This window comes from Octodon degus, unplaced genomic scaffold (genome assembly GCF_000260255.1).
Source record: "Octodon degus isolate 3935 unplaced genomic scaffold, OctDeg1.0 scaffold00154, whole genome shotgun sequence".
Lineage (NCBI taxonomy): Eukaryota > Metazoa > Chordata > Mammalia > Rodentia > Octodontidae > Octodon > Octodon degus.
Window position 1 is genome coordinate 3,323,121 of NW_004524730.1, and position 12,753 is coordinate 3,335,873.

Consider the following 12,753-nt stretch of genomic DNA (forward strand, 5'->3'; position numbering starts at 1 on the left):
GCAAATAAATATATGAAAAAATGCTCCATATCAGTAGCCATCCGTGAAATGCAAATTAAAACAACACTGAGATACCATCTCACCCCAGAAAGAAGGACTATCATAAAGAAATCAGCCAACAACAAATGTTGGAGAGGCTGTGGGGAAAAAGGAACCCTTCTCCACTGCTGGTGGGAGTGTAGACTGGTGCAACCACTATGGAAATCAGTGTGGAGACTCTTTAAAAAACTAGGACTGGAAATTCCATTCAAGCCAGCCAGCCTCCTACTGGGAATTTTCCCAAAGGAACTGAAAACGTCATATCTTAGTGACATATGTGTATCTATGTTTATAGCAGCACAATTTGTGATAGCCAAATCGTGGAAACAACTAAGATACCCGTCACATGAGGAATGGATGAAAAAGATGTGGTATTTTTATACAATGGAGTATTACTCAGCTATGAAGAATGATAAACTTGAAGCATATATATTTAAGTGGATGTCACTTGAAGATATAAGTGAAATAAACCAGACACACATGTGTAAATATCATATAGTCTCCCTGGTATAAGAAATCAAAAGAAGAAATACAAATAGAAAGGTGTAACACAACTAAAGGAAAGCGAGAACTTGAGGACTGGACAATGAGGAGAGGGTAAGGAGAAAAGCTGGGAAACTGGACAGGGACAAAGCCATACACTTGTACATACAAGATGGGTAAGGTAATGATTCTGAGAAACATCAGCAGGTTTTCCTTCCGGTCGCAGCGACCGCGGCACTGCGCGGTGCCGCCTCCTTAAGCGCCTCACCCGCAAGCGCGGGTATCGGACGGCCGGGGGCGCGGGCTCCGCCGGATGCTGGGGCGCCAGCGAGCTGGCACAAGACGCGCCTCTTCGCCATGGGGCCTCTCACTGCACGGCTGCTCTTGGAGCGCGGGCAACCCAAGAGCGACCGGCTGGGGAAGATCCGGTGCCTGGACTTGTCAGGCATGGAGCTGCTTTCCGAGCACCTGGACCCGAAGCTGCTGCGCCGCCTGACGCAGTTGCAAGAGTTTGACCTCTCCAACAACCAACTGGAGACACTGCCAGCCAACCTAGGCCTGTCCCATCTTCGCATCCTCCGCTGCGCCAACAACCAACTAGAAGACATCATCGCCTTGTGCCAGTTCCCAAAACTAGAGGAGCTGAGCCTGGAAGGCAAGCCCTTCCTGACGGTCAACGACAACCTGAAGGTCTCCTTTCTGTTGCCCAATCTGCAGAAGATCAATGGCAAGGATGCTTCCTCAACTTACACCCAGGTGGAGAACCTGAACCCGGAGCTCACCAACAGGGTTACGGCTCACTGGGAGAAGTTCATGGCTGCCCTGGGCCCCGAACAGAAGACTGAGAAAGTCCAGGCGGATTTTGTGAGATCTGCTATTAGGCATGTGCACTATGGACCTGAGTCCCTCAGCCAATTCACCCAGTGGCGGGTGCAGATGATCTCTGAGGAGCTAGCAGCTTCTGGTGGGACAAGGGCATGTGATGCTGGCATTTCAGAGACACCTCAAGGAGTGGCAGCTGCCTCCAGGCCCAGGGTCAGGCTAGCAGCCATGAAGCGCCTGGAAAGCTCTCCCCTCAACCTCTCTCCCATCAAGCGAATGTGTGCCTCCCTGCCAGCCAAGGTGGAAGGCAGCCAGCCTGGCCTGCAGATGGAGCCCCTGCACTTCCTGCAGTGCCACAGCAGGAACAACAGCCCTCAGGACCTGACTGTGGGCCTGCACCTTCGAGCCAGCCTGGGAGGAAGGTGCGCCCTGGGCCAGGTGGGCAGTGGGAGGGTGAAGACCTGGGGAAACCAGTCCACACAAATGTTCTCAGCAGGGCTTTTGGCATGCCGCCTTGGATGGAAACAGAATCAGAGTGTTGCACAATTTAAAAAACCAGACAATAAAATGAAAGACCAAACAGAAAAAAAAAAAAAAGAAAAAAAAGAAACATCAGCAGGTTTTTGAAACTACCAGTTAATTGGTAGGATTCTCACCCTGACTAACTACACATACTGATATCTGTGAACCAATCTACTGCACTGAAGATAGCAATGTGTAATAGAAGGGTCACGCTTGGAATGCCTGTCATTCTAGTCTTCTAAATACATACTTCTTGTCAGGACATACCAAATTATTACCATACTGTCTCTCAAGTAAAAGGGTTTTTGTTGTTGTTGTTGTTATTGTTGTTTTTTTTAAAAGGGTAATAAATGAAAAAAGTTACAAGAAAAAAAATGTCACAGGATTGTCCTGCTACAAAGCTGTATATGGTTAGATTTCTAAATTTCTGTGTAAAAATATATAATTGTTTATTCATATTCTTTAAATATTTTTCATTTGACAATTTTTTATCTCCATATTCTGTAGGGACTTAAAGTTTAACATATCAATACTTGATGAAAAATACCTGTTTCATGTTATGCCTAAGATATTTGATATTCAGACAGATAATGAAGGTAAACCCAACTGCATAGGTTGTAGGGTAATAATAAGCTTCTAGTCTGGAGCATTAACCACCTAAGTTTGCAGACCAAAAATTAGAGAAATAGAAGGGCTGCAAGGACAGCAAACATTTTGACCCTAACCTTTCAAGTTCAGTGAAGACTCAGGAAATAAGAGAACCTATACTGTAACATCATGTAACTCAGTTATGCCCCAAATTTTCTGATCAAGGAGATTATGGTGCTACAGAGCAACGTGATCGATGATGTAGAGTGTGCCTAAGGAGAGTCACATGGAGAGAAAACATTCTCTCAGGCTTTCACAGAAAACAAATTGGTCAAGCAATGGCCATGTCTCATCCACATGACAAAGGATCTACAAACTGTGGTACAGGGTTACAGGATAAATCCTGAGGGTACTTGACTGACTTTATCAGATACAAAAGTTACATTTCTTGTTATACAGGTCTTGGTTTATCTTGGTCTTAATCATTCAGCTGGAAAGCATAAAAGCAAGGTACATAAAGTAAAGCCATAATAATATGCTGAGCTATGAAAGGCTCAAGTCAACAACTTCTGCTGTTAACCCAGTAGTATTGTGGACTGCTGGACTGTGTTGGATTGTTTTACTGAATTCACATATCTATAGTATTTAGATGCCAATGGAATACCCATCTCTGACAAGACTAAACAAAAAAAGGGGATATAATGGAAGAGCCACTTTGTATCTATATATATAGAATAGTTAGGAAAAATATACAGCTACTTTCACTTAGTTCAATGAGAAGAAAGATTTGTACTAATAGTTATTGGACAGGATATTCTGTCTGCATCTTGCAGTATGGATAACCACTAAGAAGACAGCAATGTAAAATGCATTAATTATTGAAACTGTCCTATTAATCAGTTTTGAAACTGTCTCATTGCTATTTATTTCTCAATAAAATAAAATTTTTAAAAAAGATGTGTTGTATACAGGTACCCACTCCTGACATGGAATGTAATCACTATGTAAAACAACCATATACTAATAAAAAAAAAAAAAAAAGGACAAAAAATTACACTAGAAATGGTACACATTTAGAAGACTAATGAGAGACATTCAACCACAGGTTTTGTATTACACACTATTGTCCTCAATGTGGTTGCACAGATCAAAGACATCAGTATAAAGAGTTCGTCAAGTGAAAATTCTAAACCTTAACTGCTATTTTCTTTCTTTTTTTTTTTTTTTTTAGGGAAGGGTTTAAAGGGGGTTCAGGGTCTACCGCTAGATCAGACTCATAGTGATCTGCCTGTTTACAGCCTCACAAGAGCTGGGATTACAGATGCGCGCCACCACGCCAGTGTCATGGTGCTACTCCGCGCGACCTGGGGGCAGGGCTGGCACGGCAGGCCCATTAACTGCTATTTTCAAAAAACTGATGGAAATCATGAGTACAATCATCTCAGTCATCCTATAGGAATACATGCATGCTTTTCTCTCCATCCTTTTTTTCTATCTTTTCTCCCTTCTCTCATCTTCGTTGTTTAATCCTTAAATTCAGTTTCTTTGCCTTTTGTACCTCCTATTATACCTTTCTGGTTCTTTTTCTTTACTCTCTCAGGTTCTTATACTAGTGAGACAATATAATATTTACAAATGTGGTCTGATTTATTTCACTTATGAGTACAGCCTCTACTTGCAGCCACTTACCTATAAAGGTGCTAAGTTTGTCTTTCTTTATAACTGAGTAGTACTCCATTGTATAAAAATACCACAACTTTTCCATCCATTCTTCAACTGATGGGCATTTTGGTTGCTTGCAAGATTTGGCTATGACAAATTGTGCTGCTATAAACATGGGTACACATATATCATTATGGGATGATGTTTTCAGTTCTTTGGGGAAAAAAAAAACCCAGAAGGGGAATAGCTGGATCAAATAGGATTTCCAGTCTTAGTTTTTTGAGGAGTCTCCACACTGACTTCCATAGTGGTTGTACCAGTCTGCATTTCCAACAGCAGTGGACAAGGCTTCTTTTTTCCCCACAGCCTCTCCAGCATTTGTTATTAGTTGATTTCTTTATGTTAGCCATGCTTTCTGGGGTGAGATGGTAACTCAATGTTGTTTTAATTTGCATTTCTCAAATGGCCAGTGCTGTGGAACATTTTTTGGGGGACTCCTAAAAAAACTAGGGGGAATGGATGAAAAAGATGTGGTATTTTTATACAATGGAGTATTATCAGCTATAAAGAAAGACAAATTTGAGGCCTTTAGAGGCAAGTGGATGCAGCTAGAGGCTATACCCATAAGTGAAATAAATCTGACTCACATGTGTAGATGCTGTATTATCTCCCTAGTGTAAGAATCTGAAAGAATAAATAAAACCTGAAAGGTGTAATAGATATAGCAAAATGAAAGAAACTGAACATAATGACTAAACAATGAAGATAAGGGAAAGAAGAAAAAATGGGGAAAAGGGAAGGGGAAAAAATAACACAAGCATATACATAGGATGGCTGAGATGACTGTACTTATTAATTTCCATCAGTTTTTTTTGAAAATAGCAGTTAATGTTAGAATTTTCACTTGACTAACTCTGTATGCTGATATCTGTGATCTAAGCAACTACACTGAGAACAGCAATATGTAACACAAAAACCATGGTTGAATACCTCTCATCTTGGTCTTCTAAATGTATACTGTTTCTAATATCTTTTCAATTATTATTATACTCTCCTTAAAATAATTTTTAAAGTAAAAAAAGACAATAAAAACTAGATTCTATTGAAAGGAAGTGTTAATATTCAATAATTTGTCCAAACTTGCATAACTGTATCTGTTAATCTGAGCAACAGATTTGATGATAAAAATAGGTAATAGAACAACCATTGTTAATTTCTATTCTTTTTTTGAAAATCTGTATCATATATATTGTTGTATGTTATCCTGTTTCTGACACTGTATCTGATATTTGTTATTGTTGTTTTTATTCTTCAAAATAAATTAAATAAAAATAAAAATAAAAATAAAATAATTCACATGGACCCAAACCTAGTGTGCCTACAAAATGAGACTCCTGGGCCTTGAAATCAGCCCTGGTCACTCCCCCATCAGCCTGGAAAGGCAAGTAACAGCAAGCTGTCGTGCGGAGTCAGCTCCCTGAGCCCAGCCTGCACCGAGCCTTCTGTGAGATACAGGGGGCAGGTCCAAGGGAATGAGCGTGCTGTGTGGAGACGATCTCCGTAAAACAAGCTGGTGCTTATGTGCCAATTTCTATATCCTGATTCTCAAGTGTTACATTTTTCTAGAAGAGGTTGTTGGTAGGATAAGTGAGGCTACTTTATCCTGGACTAATTTTGCTTTTCAGAGGACAGAAGAGGAAGAGGAAGAAATCCCACACTTATACCTCCTAGAATATTTTAACAAGTAGCCATGGGATCTCTTATTATAAACTGAAGATAGGAGGACAGGGAAGTTACTTCCTCCACCCAGACCGAATTTCCACACTCAACTCTCCTCTGTCTAATTATCATACATCACAAGAGTGCTTGAAACCTAGATAACTCCTTTTTTGTAAATTGTACCAGAAAGCTTCTTAACTCAAGAGTGTGAGGGAAGGTTGGACTGGGAAAAAGAAAAGACCCAAAGGAACCAGCTCTGAACATAAAAGAGCATTTCATTCCATTAGCAAATTCTCCTTGGACTGTGTAGTAGGAAAGCACTGCACAATTTACCCTCCCTCTTCTGGGAGGAGGGGGCAGAATCAGGCATGGACCTCTGGACTGTGCCTTATGTCTAGGCCCTTTCATGTTCGAAAGGGAGAAATGTGTTACAGCATCACTGTGTGGTGGACATGCGCAGTGCTGGGTCAGATCACTTGGAGATGAAGTGCTCTCTGATGCATACAGCCTGGCAAATCTGTGTGAGTGAAACCCTTACCCAGAATGGCCTAGCATTCCTACAGTATAGTAATGAGCTCCTCTGGGGAACAGAAATACAATAAGCAGGGATACATCACTTTAAAGAAGCCAATAAATGTGAGAAATTAGATTCACAAGCAGGTGAAGGAGACAACAATTATTCAATTCCTTTTTACTTCATTAAAAGATGTCCAAGTAGATTCATTTAATGATGAGTCCCACAAACATATTTTTAAATATTGAATTCAAAAGCATTTGATTTAACAGTTATTAGAGAAATAAAACTGGAGGAAATAACTGGTACTTTTTAAATAGTAATATATCCTAAGCAGCTTATTCAAACTACAGGTTTGTCTGTCTTATTTAAGCCTCAAAAACTTACTGAGCATCTACACGAAGCTAGATGCTATTCTAGGGGCTGAGGACACAAACGAAGTACATTAAAGTCCCCTGCTTGCAGGGCTTACGAGCTAATAAAGGACACAGAAAGAAAATCACAAAAAAGGAAACTGGATAGTCCACGGGAAACAGAAAGGTTTAAGACGTAGGGAACATGAGAAATGAGAAATGAAATAAGTGGTGAGAGAATTCCAGAAGGAAGGACAAAGAAAAACTGGTAAATAGAAAGATTTGTACTAATAGTGTTTATGGACAGGATATCATGTCTGCATCTTGTACTATGAATAACCACTAAGAAGACAACAATATGCAAAGTATTAATTATTGAAACTTTCCTACTAATTGGGGGCTGGGGAAATGGCTCAGTGGAATAAGTGCTTCCCTGGCAGGTGCAAGGGCCTGAGTTCAATCCCTGGTTCCAGGGTGGAAAAAAACGCAGTTTGGCTGCTGGCCCATTACCTCAATTGTTTAAGTGTCTGCTTAAACAAAGCAGTCAGCCTCAGGATTCTGTGGTTCAATCTCCAAACACTCAAGCCAAACCAGACCTGCCTTGAATGCATTCTGAGGTTGCCGAAAGAAAGAGAGAAAGAGAGAAAGAGAGAAAGAGAGAGAGAAAGAGAGAAAGAAAGAAAGAAAGAAAGAAAGAAAGAAAGAAAGAAAATCCTTCTGTCCTACTAATTGATTTCGAAACTGTCTCATTGCTATTTGTTTCTCAATAAAATTATTAAAAGAAAGAAAAAGGAAACTGTAGAGTGAACCTGAGAAAGAGACACCAAGTAGAAAAACACAAGAAATAAGGGAGGAGTTTAGAAAAGGTGGGGAAGGGCATGACTTTACCTACATACTATGCCTGGGAAGGACTCAATGGGAACCTGACTCCTCGGCAGGGACCCGAACATGATGGACAAATATTCATTAGGACAAAGGGACAGAACCGCAGGCCAAGGGAAAGGCTGGAGAAAACTCTGAGGCATCGCGTGCCTGATAGATCCAAGGGACAAACAGACCAGTAACAGGGAGTGAGGAGAGCAGGAGATGAGGCAGAGGTAGGGTAAGCTGCAAGGGTCACCCCACCACTGGAAGGATTTGTTCTGTGACTCAAATTGAGCATGGAGCTCTAGGGGGTTTCTGAACCCACAGGAAGCAGGAACCTGACTGGGTACAGGAGGATCCCAGGTTGCTATGCTGACAGCAGAACCCAGAGGGACAGAGGCAGAAGAGAGGAGCAGTGGGTCAGAGAGCCGCTTCAGGGCCAGAAGCAATCCACACCTTTATCTGTATGTAGGCAGGACAATGACAACATCCTCCTAGGATTGTGCCAGTAATTCACTGAGAACTACCTGATCAGTTCTGAGATCATTTTTCATGTCTCAGTAGCTCAAGAACCAGAATTTGTCCTGAAAGTCAGTCTGACCCGCTCCTTCCTGTGGCAGTCATGGCAGCTGCCCCCGCATATGCAGGCCTACACTTGGTCTCGGTGCTCATGTTCTTGTCTTGATTGAGCTATGTGCACCATTAATACATGTGTGTGGTGTTCAACTGGATTTTAAAATGTCTTCAAGGAAGTCCTCCTTTACAGGCCAGCGGTACGGGTCCACAGTAAAGCATCATTTGCCTAGCACACGTGAGGCCCCGGGTTCTATCACTAGCACACACAAAAAAAAGCTGTACAAATTAATAGTTATCAATATTAAGAACAAAGCAGCAGGTCATGAATATAAGAAAAAGAACAAATTCAACTTGGCAGGAGAATCTTTATGCCACATTTTTCTGCAAAGCAACAACCTATGAAAGAGAAATTTTTGGAAGTCACCAATTTCCAAAAGGACTACCTGCTATACCCCAAGTGGTTCAACTGAGAAATTCCAAAAGCCCCTTGGACAAGATGACAGAACGTGAGAGCACTGAGGAGTGGACATGAGCAATCCACATTTTCTCGGGGATCAGAGGGCGCGAGCAGCAAAGCTCACAGGGTATGCACTTCCGACCAGCTAAAGCCTCAGGAGCCCACTATACACCAGAGTTTTTCAGAAGAGTTGGGCTTGGAAAGAGCATAGTTTAGGAAAATCACAAGAATACTTTCCTGTATGAGAAAGACATGAGAACATAAAGCTACGGTAAGTTTAAAAAAACAAGCAGAAGCAAGAAGTGGCAGTGGCTTGGCCAAAGGATGACGAGAGGTACTGAGAAGCGGAGCTTTCACGCTACCTGAAGCACAAGCGTGAGGGACTTGCTGATGGACGCTTGGTGGCAGAAGTACAAAACTGCGCAGACTTTTGACCTGAGCACCTGCCATGCAGTCACTCTTTACCATGACGGTGAACAGCTAGGCCAGGAGCCTTGGCCGGTGCCAATCCCACTTCCTTCCTGTTCTGCACTCCTGCTAGTTAAGAAAGCTTTCCCATGAGTTCAACAAGATTTTGAAAAAGAAAGAGGAAAAGATACAGCTGAAACTTTATGTACCACTCAAAGCCTAACCTATTTACTATCTTTTTTCACAGTCTGGCCACACCTAGGCCACGGGAGACCAGGTTTGGGAAGGAAGACAGGAGCTAGAGATGAGCATGCAGGTTACGGGGCAGTCAGATACCCAAGTACAGGTGTTCGCAGGCAGCACCAGATACAAGGCCAGCCCCGGGGCCAGGCTGCCGTGAGCTCAAAGCTTCTGAACACAGAGCCCAGGCACCATCTAGGCCTGAGGCCACAGCACCTTGCCAGCCCTGTGAGCGCCATCCTGCCGCAGGTATCATGGCTCAGGGCCAAGGCAGACGCTCCCGTACCTGAGGACAGCTGTCTGTCACAAGAGAGGACTTCACGAAGAAATGTGTCATCACATCAAGAAACCCAGTTCTTGCAGAAAGATTCAGGGAGCAGACAGATCAGTGAGGCTGACTCGAGGCATGGAGTCCAAAACGACATGGCTTCACTGCTGTGATTATTCACATCTGACCACTTCTTAACTGTCACTGTGTTTCTACTTTTGGTCATGGAATTTTTATTTAGAGAACACTAAGTTTTAACAATTATAATGCTGATGCCTTTCAGTCTTCAGCAAGCCCTTGGTCAGTAACACCAAGGACTCCTGCCAAGCTCTCAGCCCTGCCGCCGACTCCTTCCACCTGATCCTTGCCCGTGATCCGACAGCAGCACGCACACGTAAGGCCAATTCCAAGAACACTCACACCTGGCAGTATCATCTTCTACACCCTGAAATTACACGTCTGCTGAAATAGCTTTGGTCTTCACAGTGAGCTCCAACTTTTGTACATAATTCTGCTAAAATAACGAAGTTTAGCCACTTTGCTACATGAAGCATTCACAAGTGCCTCGCACAACTGGGGTTTGTAAGTAAAAATCAGCATTGCTTGAGGGTTTTCTACTTCACTGCCAGTCTTACAAGAACAAATCTTCCTTGCCTCTGCCTAGCCCTTGCCAGTGACTTGTCCCAGCACTACGCCTCTGGCCACCCTGACTTCCACCCTGCCCCGAAGCCCCTGAGCTCCCTCTGCTCCTGGCACGTACCTCTACAGTGGCCCCCTGCTCCCCTGACCTCCCTTCCAGGTCATAATCTCCCCAGAGATGGAGACTGGTCCTTCCTGTCTGCTGCGCTAGGCTCCCTTCCTGGTCCAGCTGGCACACACAAGAGCTCAATCACGGTTCTCAAGGAATGAAGAGAAGTACAGTATGCACTTAGGTATACTTTAGGGAGTCTAAATCTGCTCACTTGTCATTTGTATTTTAGGCAGGGCCCTGCTGTGGATGAAACATAAAACCCCTGCAGCAGCCTGGATGACAAAGAGCATCCACTTGAACATTCGGGCAGGGTGTGGTCAAGGTCGTCTCTTCAGGGATGGAGGGCTGAAGAAGACAGACGCTCCCAGAACCACCATCAAGGCCTCCTGAGGCCGCCTCAGTCCCTGAACTGGCTCACAGCCCTACCTCCCCATCACACACCACACACCCAGAGCGCACACTGCACCCCAAGTGCTGCCTTCCAGGGACACCAGCCCTGGGCCACACATTTACAGGGCCACGTGGGGCCCCTTACTCACCATCAGCCGTGTGAAGGAGCTTGTGACTCTTCAACGTCCCTTTTGATTTGAATTTCTTGCCACACATGTCACACAGATGAGTCTTCTCGGTGCTGTGACGATTCATATGAGCCTTGAGGTTGCTCTTGCTGCGAGTCGCATACTCACACAAAGAACACTTGAAGGGCTTCACACCTACCGGGGAAACAAGGGTACACCTAAGTGTACACAAAGCTGTGCTGCAAAGGCGCAGATCACCCCTATGTAAATCAGCTGCTCATGTAAAGCAGCCCACTTGTTTGTCTCAGACATGGCCTCGCTTCTCCATGGGCTCTTCCTGTGTGGCTCCTTCCCACGGGGACACACTGTCTTGGGGGATCAGCCAAGCACCTCCACACCACAGCTTTGCCAACCTTCCCAAGTAGATTTCTCTACATCCAGGTCAATGTTCTTAAATCCTGCAACTCTTCTGCTGGAGTGAGTGTTCACAGACTGTTACAGTGAGCCAATCACCTCGGCCTCTCCCGATTCTGGGAACTTTTTGAAGACAGAGATGTGGAGGAAATGATGGAGCAGATGATCATTAAGCTCGATTGGACCCAGTTAAACTGACTAAAATTAAAGACTTCAAGGGCCTTTGCATGATCAGTGTCTTTGGGCCTTTAGGATCAAATGTAAACACATATGTTACTTCATAAAATAACAAAGCTTTACAATACTGGTTGGTGTTGTTGGGCCAGTGATTCGGAGTTGGGCATTTCTTGGCATTGAACTACTTCATTCAAAAAGAATGTATACAAGCCTGTGTTTGTACTAAGGACTAGGGCTTACCCTGAAACTAAGGAGGCTCAATCCCCATCCAACTGAGCAGTCAGTGGGAGCTGCAGACAAGCAAGCAGGCTGTTATGCTTAGTGTGATGCACTATAGGAGTAGGCAGCAGAGGGTCCGGGAACCAGTGTGTGAAAGCCAGTGACAAGTGAGCCAGGCACTTTCTTTCTCTGTCTCTACTGCCTGCGACTGCTGAGGAAACCAAAGCTATAAGAGGCTGCAAGCTACACAGAGACCAGAAGCTGGGAGGCACATGCGGGCCAGGCTGACCGAGTCTCATGACCCCTGGCAAAGCCCAGAGCTGCATGAGGATTCTGAAGAGTGACTTGATAATCTAACCAAGAGCACCAGTCAGCTGTGCAACCATGAAGCACACTGGGATGGGATTCCCACACCTGTAAGGCGGTAGGCCCTGCGTAACATTCCAAGGAACCGCTACACACCACCTGTGTTCTGGGCACACGTTCCTAACTAAGAGCAGGGCTCCCGTCATGTGCCAGCTTTGGGCACAGACCATGTCTGAAGCACCCACAGCCTCACGAGGCAGTCTAACAGCAGGCCCAGTCACAGAGGACTCAGGGATATCCCCTCCCTGGAGAAGAAGCCCATGAGACCACACAGAGGCATACAGTGCAGCCCAGTGGTGCCAGCTCCTGGGAGAACAGCTGCGTTATCATTATTCTGGTACTATTAGGCCAGGTGCTTCTCAGAAAGATAAACAAACTCAAGAATGAAGCTGTGGGCTCACAATCCTGAGAAGCCAAAATCCTAATTTGTGTTCCCTGTCATGACACAATACAGCAACTCGGAGAATAGAGACACGTGTGAATGCATGCCTGCCCTGCCAACAGCCAGCCGTGCACAGCAGCGCTGTCCCTCTGGGCTCTACTTACTGCACATGGCTGCAAAAGGGCAGCAGATAAGCCAGCTGCTCAGGGCTCCAGCTCACCCACGGCCCAGCCTTTGCCCACAGTGGGGCACAGAGGGCAGCTGTGGGGGATCCACGTCGTGTCCCTCACTCGGCTACGAACCCTGAACAAAGCTCAGGTCCTCTGAGCAACAGATGTCACGGGCATGAAAAACGCTCTATACGTACAGCCAAGACTATGAGTATAACCATTATAAGGGAACCATGTCTTA

The 12,753-nt window shown here is 44.4% G+C and overlaps 1 protein-coding gene and 1 pseudogene across 1 annotated transcript in view; one reads left to right on the forward strand and one right to left on the reverse strand.

Moving 5' to 3' along the window:
- The window catches only part of Zfat (zinc finger and AT-hook domain containing), a 279,413-nt gene that overhangs the window by 150,896 nt on the left and 115,764 nt on the right, over positions 1 to 12,753 (reverse strand). The window contains exon 10 of the mRNA XM_012517210.2: positions 10,806 to 10,979. Coding sequence (XP_012372664.2) covers positions 10,806 to 10,979 — 174 coding nt within the window. The remainder of the gene's footprint in view (positions 1 to 10,805; positions 10,980 to 12,753) is intronic.
- LOC111812960 lies at positions 827 to 1,922 on the forward strand (annotated as a pseudogene).